Source organism: Haemaphysalis longicornis, unplaced genomic scaffold (assembly GCF_048455015.1).
Source record: "Haemaphysalis longicornis isolate Haplotype H1 unplaced genomic scaffold, Haemaphysalis longicornis Haplotype H1 scaffold_2, whole genome shotgun sequence".
Taxonomy (NCBI): Eukaryota; Metazoa; Arthropoda; class Arachnida; order Ixodida; family Ixodidae; genus Haemaphysalis; species Haemaphysalis longicornis.
Genome location: NW_027526295.1, coordinates 286980940 through 286996213, shown reverse-complemented (window position 1 = coordinate 286996213; position 15274 = coordinate 286980940). Strand labels below are relative to the sequence as shown.

The 15274-nt window shown below is 49.5% G+C and overlaps 1 protein-coding gene and 2 pseudogenes across 2 annotated transcripts in view; 1 reads left to right on the top strand and 2 right to left on the bottom strand.

Annotated features, from left to right (window-relative positions):
- The window catches only part of Myo (growth/differentiation factor myoglianin), a 139746-nt gene that overhangs the window by 90340 nt on the left and 34132 nt on the right, over nucleotides 1-15274 (top strand). For both annotated transcript variants that reach the window (XR_013322684.1, XM_077700838.1), the window contains exon 3: nucleotides 9083-9268. Coding sequence is in view for 1 of the 2 variants with exons in the window: in XM_077700838.1 (XP_077556964.1) it covers nucleotides 9083-9268 (186 nt within the window). In the remaining variant the exon portion in view is untranslated. The remainder of the gene's footprint in view (nucleotides 1-9082; nucleotides 9269-15274) is intronic.
- Nucleotides 1388-6247, bottom strand: LOC144170965 (uncharacterized; annotated as a pseudogene).
- Nucleotides 6245-8653, bottom strand: LOC144170964 (uncharacterized; annotated as a pseudogene).

Sequence of the window (15274 nt, the reverse complement as noted above, 5' to 3'; positions counted from 1 at the left end):
AACAGGGCAAGGCCGAACACTCACGATCTGGTAAGCACAGTAAATTCATGCTACTCAGCAGAAGCAGACTAAAACAACGCCGCAATTAACACGCAAGATTACAAAATACAGATAAATCGAAGGCCGGACGCTCTGACAAACTTGCTGGGAAGTTGTACTGCGTGCGCGCGAGATGATCGCGAGCGACTATACCCCACAAGGTTCATTACCGCCGACAGACACAGCAACCGCCAATATACAACTAAGCAAAGTCACACAGTAAGGGAACAGGCAGACTCCTGAAACGCGCAAACCAGCACTAGAGTGTGACGACGGGCTAGAATTCGTTCATAATTATGGCTGAAAACAGCGCACATGAACGAAATGGAGCACAAGAAAGAGACAAACACGGGCGCTGACAAACAATTGAATAAAGTTCATCGCGCGCAAGCAATATAGGAAAAAGTAGAAAGAACAAAAAAGAAGCACAAGGTAAAATTGTAGATATACTATCTCCCTGGGTAACAAGTCTACTTGCTGACGCGTGCGCTCGCTCGCGCAATAACATTTATTCAGCTGTTAGTTTTTTCTTGTCCTGCGCTTCGTTTCTGTACGCTGTCTTTTGCCACGCAAACCAGCAACTTTCTAAAGAGCAATGGCTAACGTGCGAAGTGAGAAATGTCCAGCTGACTCGGACCCACGAACACCCAAGTGAGATGAATTACGCTGCAAACGTTTCTCCAAAACAAAATAATGTTACACGCTGTGACCACGGCACGCGAACAACGGGCAGCGAAGCGGTATGTTCATCGCACGCAGTGAGGAACATGTCACTGAACAACAACCGTTACCAGCACAGAAGTGAGCAGCACTGACCTTTTTTTGCGCCTCCTGGCGATTAAAAGCTCCACTTCGTCGAACGTGTAGGAAATACATCCCGAGGCTATCCCATCCATGGCAATCCCCGGTTTCACGCCACAACCAATCTGGTAACGGTTCCCGCCAGTCCTACCGGCAATTTCTTTGGCAAACATCACGCGCATCACGCTATCAACAGGGAAAAGCGCTTTGTAATGCCACTGGTGGCGCTGCATGCGGAAGAGCGTAAAACCAGCGAAGTGAATCTTGCAAGATGGGGGCGCTCCGTCGTTTATTTCAAGTGTTCCGTTTTTCACTCGTCGTCGTTGTACGCGTTGCAGTCCCACTGTACCGTAAATCAATGCCAACAGCTCTGCCGTGCTGCTGCTGAAGCATGCGCATGGCATGCGCTACTGGAGTGGCGGTCTTTTCCTCATGACTTCGGCGAACTTTTTCTTCCTCGCTGGCTTTGGCGATGCGTCCGCGGAAGTGCTCACACAAACTCGGCACACGTGATGGCTTTTATTTCCTGCGGAAAACGGGAACATGCGTCTAAACGGACGTCTACGCCGACGCTGAAGCCGTAACAAAGACCTAAAAAAATAAGCACTTTAGCGCGTTAGTCCGGTCTAAAGTTGTTTCTAGCGGAGGGCCGTGAGTGCGTGCGATATCTTTGCATAACTTTGGATGAGAGCATTTCTGCGTTACTCTTTACTGTGAACACAAAAGGGCGCGGCTTAATTTACTGCGTTCTCTTGACAGCAACCCTTTCCATGGCCAATAAAATATACTGCGGCGCTTTTAGATACCCACGTTGTATAAAACTACTTCCGTATAGCGAAGGACAAGTGTGGCGCAGCTAATTAGCGAGTAATAATACATCGGCCCGCTTCCCAGCCGTTGTCCCTCCTGAACACCAATACTGCAGGAAAACAGCAACGGGGGAAGCAGCTGGAGAGGGCTGGTCATTCGATGAACTTCTATTGATATCACAAGGCACAACAACAGAAAGTTAACTCTGCGGACTTTTCCCTACTGAAGAGCATAATTTCTGATAACAATGTAATTTCAGTATTAATACATAGAAAATAATGCAGATTTAGTTCTCCAAGTTTAGTTTCGTTCTTTTGAAGAGTGCCCAGTCAACCGTTTCCTGCAAAGAGGCTTTTGTTTTTGTGTGTGGAAATTAATAGCCTGCACGAGACAAAAACTGCAAATGAACTTCGGAGCTTTTATATAACTACATGCGTAGAATGCTGCGTGCAGTGTAAAATGCGACACAGTCGGTTAACACTATGCGTATACCGCATCACGGCATAAATAACGTTGACTAAGTACCTATTTTACAGCATACTAGCCATTTATGCGTTTCTATAATAATAAAGCACTTAAAATTGTGCACGTACTACAGTACAGTGAGCTGATGGCTGAAAATTGAGCAAAAAACAAGGTTTCTGCGACGCTTTGTGAACCAAACGAACAACATGCAATAGCTTCAACAACTATATATATTTCGTTATGAGGTGTCCACAAAAGCACCATGAATGCTTTGCCCCATACGCAGAGGGGGAACCTGAGGATGTTTATTCCTTCTCGAATTTAAGTCATTGGTGATTTGCTGAAATTAGCAAAAGACGACATTCACGAAAGCGGCCTGAGCGGCACACACAACCTGAAAGAGGTTCGTGAATTTATTTTCGCCAAGACACCCTTTTATCGCGTATTTTCATGCTGTGTACGGTGTTGTAGACGTGAGAATTTTATTTTCTGTCAGATCACGTGAATAAAAATAACTCTTAGCCGTTTTATATAAGTAAACTGCTGTAAAAGACCTCCATAGAAATCGGCGAAGTTTATTAAATTTGATATGTGGTGCGTGCATGCCTGCGTGTGTGCGTGTGTGTGGGTGTGCGTTCGTGTCTTCGTGTGTATATCTGTGTGCGTGCACGCGTAAGTGCGTGTGCGCCAAATATATATGTGGTTCATTGTTCCAGTCGATGCTCGATACAGTGTATACTTCACTGCAGCGCACCAGTTATGTGAAACAAGACACGAGCAAAAAATACACAAAAGCACTCTCCACAAATGTTTAATGGAACATAAGTGGAACAGTAACTGGAACCGCCGACAGCGCATCCTTCATTTATTCTGTTCTAGATAAAAACCATGAGTCTAGAGAAAACAAATGGATAGTTCCAGATAAGATCCACATATATCTCTCGATCCAGTTATTCTTCGTTCAGATCGTCATAAAATATGTGGATCATTCCCTTTAACTGGAACTTACATGAAGCCCGATTAAGAGTGTAGGAGCAGGTGTTGAAAATGCACGCGCTGTTGATCAAAGTTGACGGCCATCTGATTTTAGGTTGATTGCGCTAGCATGTGCTTTTATAAGTTTCTGTGTCATATACATACGCTAGGGGTCAGTACGGTAACCTTTCGCCTGCACCCGCATGCACGCATCCTCTAAATTCGCTTGCATACGCAAGGCGGTACATTTCAACGAAACCTAAGCTGAACTGAAGCAAAAAGGCCTACTGCTTGGGCTGAGGCATCATAAGTTATAATGTTTGCTAGCTGAGGTGTGTGTCCTTTAAAAAGCGCATAGCCAGTAAGAGTTTCCACATATTGTTACGGTGACGGTATCAATATATTTATTTTACTCTTACATATCCCTGCATCGGTATTTGTTTTACTTCGACGGGCCCCATTGATGCTGTTTCACCATTTTCGCGATTTCTTGAGCCTCAAATTGTGGTGCAGCACAGGGGTGGAAATCCCGCGCCAATCCGCTTTCCCTGCGCCATCCTGCTCCAAATGCGCCGGACCTGCTCCAATGCGGCGGCGCAGGCTCCGAGGTGATGTTCCTTGCCAGTCGCATTGAGTAGAGAGCAGTAGTAAGGTAGGGGACTCAATCGTAAGCAGTAGAGACTCATTCGTTCTGCTCTCGTTCACGACGCGGCGCGTTCCGGCGAACATCCTAACGGACTAACTCTCGGAGTCACTCGTGAGAATTTGGCGCGCTATAAGTGGCGGCGCGGTTTCAAGGGACTTGGAATGGTCTTGGGGTGCGGGTGTTGCGTGAACTTTGCTCCCAGAGTGTTCAAGCCCGGAGGAGGCCGAAAACCTGTGCTGGCGGTGCCCGTCCATTCGCTCGGGGCAGCGGCGCGGTTTCAAGGGACTTGGAATGGCCTTGGGGTGCGGGTGTTGCGTGAACTTTGCTCCCATGGGCAAGTTCACTGCCCAGTGCACTGCGTGTGATGCGTGCGTCAGCCCCACCCGTCATTACAATCTTTCCGCTTTATGTAGAAAGCAAAAAACGTAAATATAGTGGAACCCCGGTTATACGTCTCCGGGTTTTACGGCGGACTAGAGGGTCCCGACGAAGTAGCCGTTGAAATGATGCATTAAAAACCTCGGTTATTTGACGCGATTTCATGCCTGACCCGCGTTATTGGACGACCCACGCGAAGCATGTGGCCGCCCGGCGGACGAAATGAAAGTGCCGCGGTCCTGTTCCGCGCTCAATCGGTTCTCAACGGCATAGCTTTGTTCTCCGTCTCATCTTTCGTTTCTCTCCCCTCTAGCAGCGGCCCGCTCCTCTGCACAATCGCTTTGCCCCTCTCCTCGCTGGCGTCTCTTGTTGCGCAGCGGTCGCTGGGGCAGCTTGCACATGTTGTTCTCCCAGTCAGCAGTCAAACGCCGACGAGGTTACGCGACAGGCTTGCTTCGACACATGTTCGTCGTGATCGTGTGTGCCATGACTGGCGGGAATTGCAGCAGTGGACTGTGGTGAAAGGTTTGTTTTGAAGGGACACTGAAGTGATTTGTGCACATTGTGGGATTACTTGCGCAAATGGTAGTCCGAAGTCTCTAGGCTATGCTTCAACCACTCTAGCTGCGTTTACGCGACTTTATTTGGTAGAGAGATCAATTCGAAAGTGTTGTCCTCCTCTCTGCATCCTCTTTGCCGATTTCCTATGACGTTTCGTATTACGCTCAATCGAGATGGCTTGGCTTGACTGCGCTACTGCACGGACCGCTGACCCTGCGACAAAATGAGTTGGCCCAGCGCTTAGTCGGGCTGCCGCCGCTTTTCGTTCGCTCAGTGCTGGCCGCGGGCAGTGATTCTCATTCCGCGCGCGAAAAAAAAGCTGAATTTGTTTACGTTCCCGTAGCATCTTTCCGCGCTGACAAGTTATAGCACGAATGATGACTTAGTAAATAAATTTCTAACACGTAGCTTCCGCGAGCGAGCGATTATCGCAGCGCACTCGATAGGGGGAGGGATTTCGCGATTCCCGTACGATGCCCAACCCACGAAGGTCTGCAAAACGAATTAAGAGGCACAACAGAAACAATGAACATCAGCAACCAAGACCATGCTGCCCATACATTTATTGGAAATGAGACTTCCCAATGAGACACAGACGTAGCACTTAAATGAAACTAAATCACACACTAAAACAGAAACGTCTGTTGCAACTCCCTCAAAGCGGAATTCAGAGCACTCGGCGCAGTTTGAACATTTTCATTCGCTTCCGCGTTTCTTCGCGTTTCGCGTTCTGGGACTTGACGTAGAAATGAATCCTTGTGAGCCTATCCAACTTGATTTTGTTTTTAGTGCTGTATTGTGTTCAGGGAAGCCAACAAAATTCAACTTGGTAAGCTGAAGAAACGATACAGGATCCATAAGCCTGTCGCTTCTCACTTGCTTGACACTGACGCAGTGGGTGAATGTGTTTTCCTGTGATGTCACCAGTGCATTCAGCTGATCGGACGGATATAAAAGTTCTCCTCTGTCAACAGCAGTCGTAATGGCTGCTTCAGCTAGGGGGGGGGGGGGAGGGGGGTTCCATCCTTATCTTGCAGCAGTTGCTGACAACATTCAGCACACTTTGTGTTCGCAATGCTTTTCCTTGCGACATAACCAGCCATGTAGAAAATGAGCCTTGTATCACTAGCTCCAACTAACATGGAATGGTGGATCAAGGTCAAAAACGCTAACCACTTCATGAGCTTCTGTCAGATTTCCAATATCCAGAACCTCATCAATTCTCTTCTAGGCACTTGTCTCTTTTGCATTAGAAGCACCAAGCAGGCTTCTCAAGATTCCCGAAGAAACATTGCTTTGGGATGGCGATCGGGCCAAGTTCTGGAAGCTTAATGTATTCACGGAAATCAAAAACTGGCTGGCTGTAGGGTGGCCATTGCTACCAGACATCTGACGAACACTGCCAAAAAGTCTTTCAATGGTGTCTGAGCACAAACGGCTTGTCATCACAAAACGAAACCCAACATGTGTCATCAAATACTCCAGCAGATGTAATGGGCTTGAAAGAGTCACACGAAGACCTTCAGCTGTGTTGTCGCTTAAAAACCCTTTCGACCCACCAAGTAGGACAAGAAGCTACGGATCACTTTTTCGTAGTTTCACCCCTCCCCCCCCTCCCCTCCCCCCTATCCCCCCCCCCCCAACCCGGTCTTAGGGCATCCAAGGTGCACCGCGATGTCACAGGTTTAATCAAACTTCTAATACTTTCCACAAAGCTCAAGGTCGCCTCTATGCTTCCCAGCTTTGTCTATATTTCCTCTCGGTGGAGAAAAAGACCTCTAAGCGTTTCTTCGATCGCTTAGCCAAAACTCATAATTCACTCTCTGCTTTTCGAAACCAGTAGGATGAACAACTGCCTTGTTTATATGGGGCATTGCCTTGAGAGTAGTACTGTGCATTTCATCACACTCTCTCGCAAGAGCTGATCAACAGTAGCCTTCCCTTCTGGGATTTCCATGTCTGTTTCGACAAACTTGTTTCTTGCACATTTTATCAGGTGCGGAAAGTCTGATACGAAGTAGAGAAAACGACCTGGTTCAGTGGGGTGTTGTCTTCTGCATGACACGTGTTCCTGTCTTCCAGAGATGCCAAATAGGCGCCACATGCTTCTGTTCCAGGTCTCCCCGTCACAGGTTATAAAGTCTACACGTAACCCAGCATTGTCACTCATTGTCACGGCCTCAAGGAGAATCTTGACAAGCATATCCGCCTTCACGTTGCTGTGTGATGCAAAGGCACCAATGATCTGGTGCCACTTGACAACCAGGCCATGATCACATGTCAGCGAGCGTTGGCCTTCCGCAGTGAATTTGCCCAGGTCAACGAAACCTTCAATCTTGCCGCTGGATGAAAAGTGAAGATTTTCTGAAAGTTTTATTTCTTCAAAGGAGTCATCTGTGACACTGGAAGTTATCCATTGATTTGGTCTTCTCCGCCTCAGCAGTAAAAACTTTTTCACTGAGACCAAAGCCACTCTTCTAGTTTTTCACATAGTGACGCAGAGATGTACGTGATGGCAGTATCATGATTTTGCTTCTTTGAATATGCTCATAAAGTCGAGGACATTTCATGCACATGATCAAACATTCGAGAGCCCATTCGCTTTCAAATTAACTTAATTCCATTTGTACACTTTCTTTCTGAAGCAGCAAAGCATACTCTGACTTGCTGCTGCTGCTTCGCCGGTCTCTAATTGCATCCTCAAGCACGGAGGACTTGATTTATGAATTTTCCTTTTTCAATTTTTCGAAGTTGGATTTCACCTGACGCAGTTGTGCTGTTCGTAGCTTGAGCTTGTAGGAGAGCGTTCGAAAGGTGGTTTTTGCAGCCCTTATTCTGTATGATGCCTGGTTAACGAGCAGCTTCCTCGGGCACCTACATTTCGGGCACGCTGCTGCTGCCGCCTGGGCTATTCCCGGGCAGGACGCACTGAAACTTTTCATGCCACACCTCTTTTCTCGCCGCTTTGAGTTTGCTTCGAACTCTCCCTTTTTCACCAAAGTCTTTGCATGGTATAAGAGAGTCTACTTCTGGAAAAAGATCTTCAATCATCTTTCCATCGGTAAGCTCGACGCTTTTGACTTGTGTCGCTTGCACAAAAACCGTTGCTTTAATCGCGTGGCTGCTCGAAGCCATGACGACTACTTTTTCAAAGCAGCGATTCTGGTCTTCTAACGCACACACAGTAAAGGCTGTGACGTTGTGAGATCCAGTGATGCGTTGTCTGAACCAATGAACGCTTGGCCATTCACATCTTTCAACATCAGGTAAGATGGAAAATTCCAGAGCGGGAGTCTCGCGCTCTGGAACGCTCGCTTCAACATGTGTATCGTTGTAGGAAGAGGAACTCACTTCGCTACGCTGGATCTTCGTCGGGAGGCCGCATGTTGACGTTCTGGACTGCCTTTTCTTGGGTGGTTTCTTGGAGAGGTACGATGGTGTTTTCGGCCAAATTGTAGGAACTGTGTCGCTGGTAAGCGCAGGTCGATCGCGGAGAATTTCGACTGTTTCGCCGTTGATCACGTCCGTGAAGTGCCGCTTAACATATCGTTCGTCGAAGTGAAGAGAACAAAGGGCTGAGTTCTCGTCGAGAGTTTTGTCAGCCCGGGGTACGGCCCGCCTCCACGTTTCAAAACGTTCGGGGTCTTTCGACGCAGAAAACAAAGGGACACGCTGACCCGGCTCTCTTGACGATACACAACCGGACGTGCAGTGAGGCGCAAAACAGTGCGTTTGCCTCGTCTTCTTCACGCGGTGATCCGTTTGTCTGGTACAGGGCACGGATCTGAAGCCTACATGCTAACGAGAACTTTTCCGCTACAAAGAACACACCGAGAAAATCAGACGCGCACGAGAGCGAACAGACGACAAACACATGCGCACGGACAGGGTGCCGCTGACACCAGGGGATGAATCGACGGAGCGCACTTTTGCCTCGAACATGCGGGCGTTGGCTCCACCTCTCTTTGTTGGCGCCATAGCATACCTGCGTACGTTGGGCAGCGCCCGAGGTCTTTAGTGCTGTCGACTGGGGCGCCACTGCAGGCCCTTGGGCGCCGGCTGGCAGCTGCAGGCTGGGCTCCACGGAGGAGGAATGGCGCGCTTTGGGACGCGTCCATTCAAGATGGGGAAGAGGAGACAGGTGTCAGCTGCAATTATTTATGCATAAAGAAAGCGTCGTCCGCCGTTGCACGGACACTGCTTACGAAGGTATCGTCTTCCAGTTTAAAGCGAGAAGTCTTAGTTACTTTCATGGCAGGTACTCGAAACTATGGCGAGATGCACATGCCATCACCCTCACTCGAAGGGGTCGAATCGTTTGACACAGCACTGCGTCTGTTCGTAAGAGTATGCTGGTGGGTTTTGATGGCTGTCGCCTTGCTTTCCCACCATCTCGCCATGTTGCAGGTGCGGACGAAGGAGGAGAAAGGCAACCTGCGTCGCGGCTTCTGGATGCAGCTGGACGCCAAGAAGCTGGTGTCGCACTGGTTCCGCCACCCGAAGGACAACCTAGGCCTCGTGGTGCACGCCTACGACTCCGAAGGCCGCAGGGTGCACGCCGTCACCGAACCGCCGCCCGGCAGGGAAGCCCTGGTCAGTCCAGCACATAAACCAGGGTAGATCGAGAACGCAAATGCGACTTCCCGAACACAGCGACTGTCGCGTCGCATTTGCGGAACTGGTGAATTGTGAGAAGGCACCCGCCGAGCCGCCCGCGAATGCTTCTCGGACTTTCGCGCGCGCGGCATCCGTACTCCAGACGAAAAAAAATTACACCTACCTCCAGAAAGGGGAACCCGGCGTGGGGGCCACCAAGAAGTTAGGGTAACCCAAACGCAACGCGCTCGCGCTCGGCGAGATTTTAGAAGAGGGGCGTCCCCAACAGCCCGCAACCGGCTTGCGTTGCTCGGGTCGGCTCGGGTGTTGGGAACTTTAAGCTTAGCATCGTAGCGGATATTTGATCGCCCTTATGTGTGTCGTCGTTTCCTTGTCCCGTCTTTTTTTGCGCTGTTTTGAATTTCTTATCTGTACAACTGCGAATGACAATCCATGACACTTTTCACCACACTATCCTCCCCTTTCTTGCATGTAAAACTTTACTTTCGCGATAATTGCCATTTGAGCGATCGGGGACCAAGACATCAGTCGCAACCTGTTTTGATTCTTCTGTGCAGGTAGCGCCATCCTTGGGCCGCTCACCGCGCGCCGCGGTAGTGGGTAGGGCCGTCGAACCTCCGCGGCCGATCAGCGTAGGCTTAGCATCGGGGCAGATATCTGATCGCTGCTTTTAAAATCAGCGCTGTTAACAATCCCTAACACAATTTTTCACCACACTAATACAACATCCAAACACATCACGAGCTTGTTGGCCGCTTCCGCACTGCCGGAGTTTTTCGCCGGATCGCCGCTCCAATCGGTGGTCAGAGCTTCTGCTTTCGACCAACGAATGATCCGATCGTTGGCGGCGAAAGCGCCGGGATTTCGTTGGCTCATCGGGTAGCTGGTCGCGACCTAACTTTTATAGCGATTCCAGGCACTCTATTTTTATTGCTTTTTATTACACTGGAAGCGAAAGCGCGCCGGAGACACGAAAAGCGCACTGAGCGAGCGGCATGGTTTCTGCGCAGGTGATGGCCACGGCCGCGAAGTGGCGCAGACCGGCGCAGGTAGCTCGAGCGATAGCTTAATTGTTACCGCTGCACGAAACGGGACTCAAGTCCCAAATAAGGCAGCGCATATGAGAAAGGAGTTAATGATGCGATGGCGGGTTGCATTAAAAATCGTCATCTGCACCGCTTACTACACGGCCATCTGCCGCAGTGTTGAGCCGAACACATCTGTAGGTGGACCTTTAGGCAGACCGGCCGGCTGCTCCCAGCCCGCGTATCCCCACCCACTGTATCGAGCGTCGCGCGTCATCAAATTTTCTGCATGCTCTAGGTGTGTTTTCCATTAAGAGTGGCCTGGCAAGGGTAGTGTGAGATGGGGTCTACAATCCCCCTCCCAAAAAAATCACTGATCGATCTCCAACGATTGAGTGATCACCTCTTCCTCCCTTCTTCCCTTTCCCCAACTACGGCCATGTGGCCTCCCCCATCTTAATAAATGTCACTCATTCATTCATTCTCTTGCCACGGCAGAAATTTGCACTAACAGCGTCTGCGTAACGTCCACGGTCGGTCGCTTTATAATTGAGCCGCTGACGAGATCAGTACGTAGGGGCACTCACAGAAACTGCCGGCGACGCGAATTCGGCAGTGTACGGCAGCTCGGCTCTGTTATATCCCTCCAACCGTCACGTGGACAGCTTTGTTTATACAAAACTCGCACTTCGCGGCACCTGCTGAAACCGAAACTGCGACTGACCGCAATTAAAACGTCTGTAAATGAACAACCGTCGCACGCTGAAGGAAATGAGGTTTCCACACGTGATGAGGAGGTCGTTAGCTACTTATCGCAACAGAAAAACCAAGATGCAAAATGTTTGTGTCAGTGCCCCTTTAAGAGGTGGGGGCGTAATTTTGCGTCTAAATAACGGAGATCTGCGGCAACGTGCACTGTTGAAGTAAGGTAGTAGGAAGGCCGAATTATTCCAATTTCGGAATTAACGGGGTTCCAATTAACTAGCTTTTACAGTATATACGCCAGGGCGCAACACAACCGCTACTCAAAGATTGACACGCGCATACGGAGCAAGACGACAGCTAAGGTAAACCAAAGGCGGAGGAGGCGGTGGGTGTGCGCAAAATACGGGGGAAAAAGGGGGGTCTCCTAATACGGCGTTTCCAGCTTCAGCTGACTCGGTGTGAGGGCCGCACCCTTGTTTTCCTCTCCTTCATGCTGTAGTGCCTAGAATATGACGATGTCGGTACGGATAAGGATGCTAGCTGGGCCGTAGGCACAAACGAGCGTACGCACGTCGCACGTACAGATGATGTTTGCATGCAACCAAGCATACGCCGTGCTATATGTGACCGAAAGTTCACGAACCACGTGAACTGAACGAAATTGGGCCTCCGGAGAGGGGCGGAGGGGTTGACCAGCAGGATGATGGCAATCGCTACTATCGAATCGCTAAGCAAAACCGAACGAGTTGTTTCGGCCATTGTCACGGCGGCGAGGTAAAAAGAAGATTCGGATAGTCTGAGCTAGCTTGTTCGCTGATCATCTTGAAGCTGGAAGCGCTCACACAGCAGGGACGAAAGTAGAGAAAACAGAGACGACACGGCACTACTTTGTTTTTTTTTGTTTTTTTTTTTTTCTACTTTCGTCCCTGCAGTTGTGTGAGCGCTTCCAGCTTCAAGATGAACAGCTACCAACTAGCAGTCCGTTTTACTGTTGTTCGCTGACCTGGCGGATGCGGTCATTGGTCACCTCCACTCGATCTGGCAATTTCGTACCGAGAACAGTTCCGGGGTCCCGCGACGTACGACACGGCGTTTTTCCGCACGTATACACCGCATGCTCTGGGCTGCGCAAATGTAGCGTCGTCCCTTTCGACTATGTGGCCGTGGCGGCGCACAACGTGAGCGTGTAGCTCGGCTTCCGTTGCCGCGTCGAGTGGGCCGCGGAGTCTCGAGATAGCGGGACGGGTTGAAAAGCGCGAAATCGGCAGCCTGCAGGACGGTTTCCCTCGACCGGGCCTCGGATAAGATAACCTTTGGCGAAGGTTTAATGAACTTGCGCCAGAAACGGCCTGGCGCTACAAATCTTGCACGCCGCAGCGACGACGCTTCTGCCGGCCGCGCGCGTCGAGCATGCGTCGAGTGTTTGCCGCCGTGTCACCATCGGTGCGTTACCGAAATCCGCCCGGAGATGGCGCTCCTGCGATCAAGCTGGATCTTCGGACAGGAAGTGACGTCAGAAGACAGTCTGCGTCACAAGTGATGCAGAGGAATTCAAAGAATCCGCCGACAATATACCGCTAGGGTATTTAAACGCCCACACTGATGACCTGGATGGATATTTAGAATGCTGTCTGCGCGCATGAGGAGCATAATATCGTGTTCGCTAAACATAAGTGGGACGACGGTCAAGAAGAGGCGTGGTGGTCCTGAACCGACTGCAGTGCAGTTTCAGAACGAGCGGTTAAACCGAACTAGAAGAAAAAAAACAAAAACTGCTGGTAGCGACCACACAGATATATATTCAGGAATTTTGAACGTGGGCCAGGCGTAGGGCAGGAAACAACGTCAGTCGAATGCCGGAAATTGAGCGACAAACAGATAGCAGGCACCGCTCAAACACCCAAAGACAATTATAGGTCTGGCCACGAAAGCGTGGGAATTAATACGATGAGCTGATTGGTTATTACATGCAAAAAGAAATAGGCAAAGCAAGAAATAAAAACCGCTAAGGGACAACCACGGAACGGGAACTTAAACTTGCCATAGAAAAACGGCAACAGGTGTCAAGAGCGCACACAGAAGTTAAAAAACAGGGATTTCAAGAAGGGGATGCAGTCACGGTGGAGCAGACAAGCGAAATGAACTGTTTGATTGGACGCTGGGCCTCATGTTTCAGAAGGATAAAAGCGCTCCGAAAGTATTCTGCAATCATGTAACAAAAGAAAAAAAAACTGGGAACAACGATTTATTTATTTATTATTTAGTTTATACTGCAGACCACAACACGTGGTCCAAGCCGGACGGGCAGTCACAAATCCAAATGAGCAGTACGGTAGACTGCTTCACATCGCGAGCGTATATAAATGACAAAATGAACTCAATGGGGAAACGTGCACAATGCTAAATGGGGAAATGTACACGTGGTATACAAGGCGATCACGCTCTGACAAAGAGTTCTATTCAGACCCTGTGCGCAGAAAAAACGAAAATTTATAGGCCACCTGCGCTGCCCATGGGGCGCTGCGCAAGCGGCTTCCGGGCAGTACTTCTGGGTATTACAAAGCTTCGCGGGTCCCATAGGATCCCGTGTTGACAGGAGCAAAATGAGCTCGATCTTCCCGATTGTTTTGTGACATGGTCACCAGCCCATCCCCGACGGGTCCGATCTCTTCCGGCGATCAACTTGGCATTAGGGAAAAAGCTTTGCAGCGCTAAATACGTTTACAGCGCCGTCGAAAGTGCCGGTACGGTGACATCGCTCTGCCACTCGCAGGTTCACCGATCGATGGTTGTATGAAGTGAAACTTCTAGTTTGAACTAATACTCTAGGTGCAAAGGCTTTTCAACAACAGCCCATCAAAAAAGAAGAGTGACGCAATCGGTGATTATCGCGCTTTTAAAAAGCCAGCGAGTCTGGCGGACCGGTGGTTCGCCTGCTGCGGTGCGCCGCTCTTTTGCGTACCTGCGCACCATGCGTGCGCTTTAATTAAATTGTGCTCGTTTGCTTCGCCGTTACGAATACACAGTGCAGCGTTAGCTTGCCGTTTTGTTGCGTGTCTCAGTGACAAAATTGAGCGAGCGTAAGAACCGTGAAATCTGTTTTGCGATTCCGAAATTAGTGGACGTAAAACAAAGTGGTCGGGCGAACCGAGAGGCCGCTCGCTTTCCTTGATTGCACTCACTTTACTTAATTACGCCCTTGCATCATATATTCCCAGTTCGCACTTAATAGGCTAGAATGAGGGTCAGCAACGTTTTGTAATGTAGGGCCGAGTTTCATGCAGCCGACACTGCGAATGGCTGGACGGCAAATCGGGTGGGAGGAGGAGGGGGGCATTGAATGCAAAGCGAAAAAATTCTGCGAATCGCCAATAATATTTGGCAATAATCTGGCGAAGTGTGAAGATGGGGGACAATTCAACTGGAAGCGACCAATCTTCTGTTCTTGTCTCGCTGTCTAACTCAATTTGAGGACAAAACTGGCGTGTCGGCGTTCAGATTGTTAGCGACGAAGATAACCAACAGAGTCAGTGATGATCGCATGTAAATATTCGGGGCCGTGTATGCGGCTGTGTTATGTTATGCAAATATAGAAGAACATATTTCTGCAGGCAGCGGGCGTGCGATTTGGTGATTGTTTTGCGTCGTTTAATAGCGCCTATTTTGTTTATTTGACGCATTGCCTCACCTACTCCTTAGTATACATGTACCCTGCCGTTCGTAAATCGTGCGGCGTAAAACGTTACGCAAGGATCATTTAGTTTGCGAAAATACAAAACGAAATTTCCACTCGTCTTCATGGTGGTGCCAGGCTAGCAGTGTCAGCTGAGTCGGCTGCGCAATTCTTGGGTTCGCTAGCATGCTCCCGCTGAAGCAACCTTTTGTTCCGTGTTTATGCTACTCGTGAACTTTCCTTTGTCGACCGCACGCCAAAAGAAAGAACAGTAAACGTCGTCAGGAAGTTAGACCACCCGACCTGGCGATACCGCCCCACGCCGCGATGACCGCGACAGCTCGCTGAAAAGAAAGCCGATAAATCGGCTTGTTTGAGCGGATATTATTTTGTTTAGCCTCCACAACTACTTTAAGGGCTATTACATACAGTATGCAGTCATTTAAACGCGTCACAAAGCGATTAAACTAAGTACAACCATGTCTCACTCTGGCTAGTCATTGAAAACGCATGGAGGGCGGCGGGGGTCGTCTGCTTTTGTATACTATCCAGAGGCGTCGGCCACTAGGGGCGCTGCAT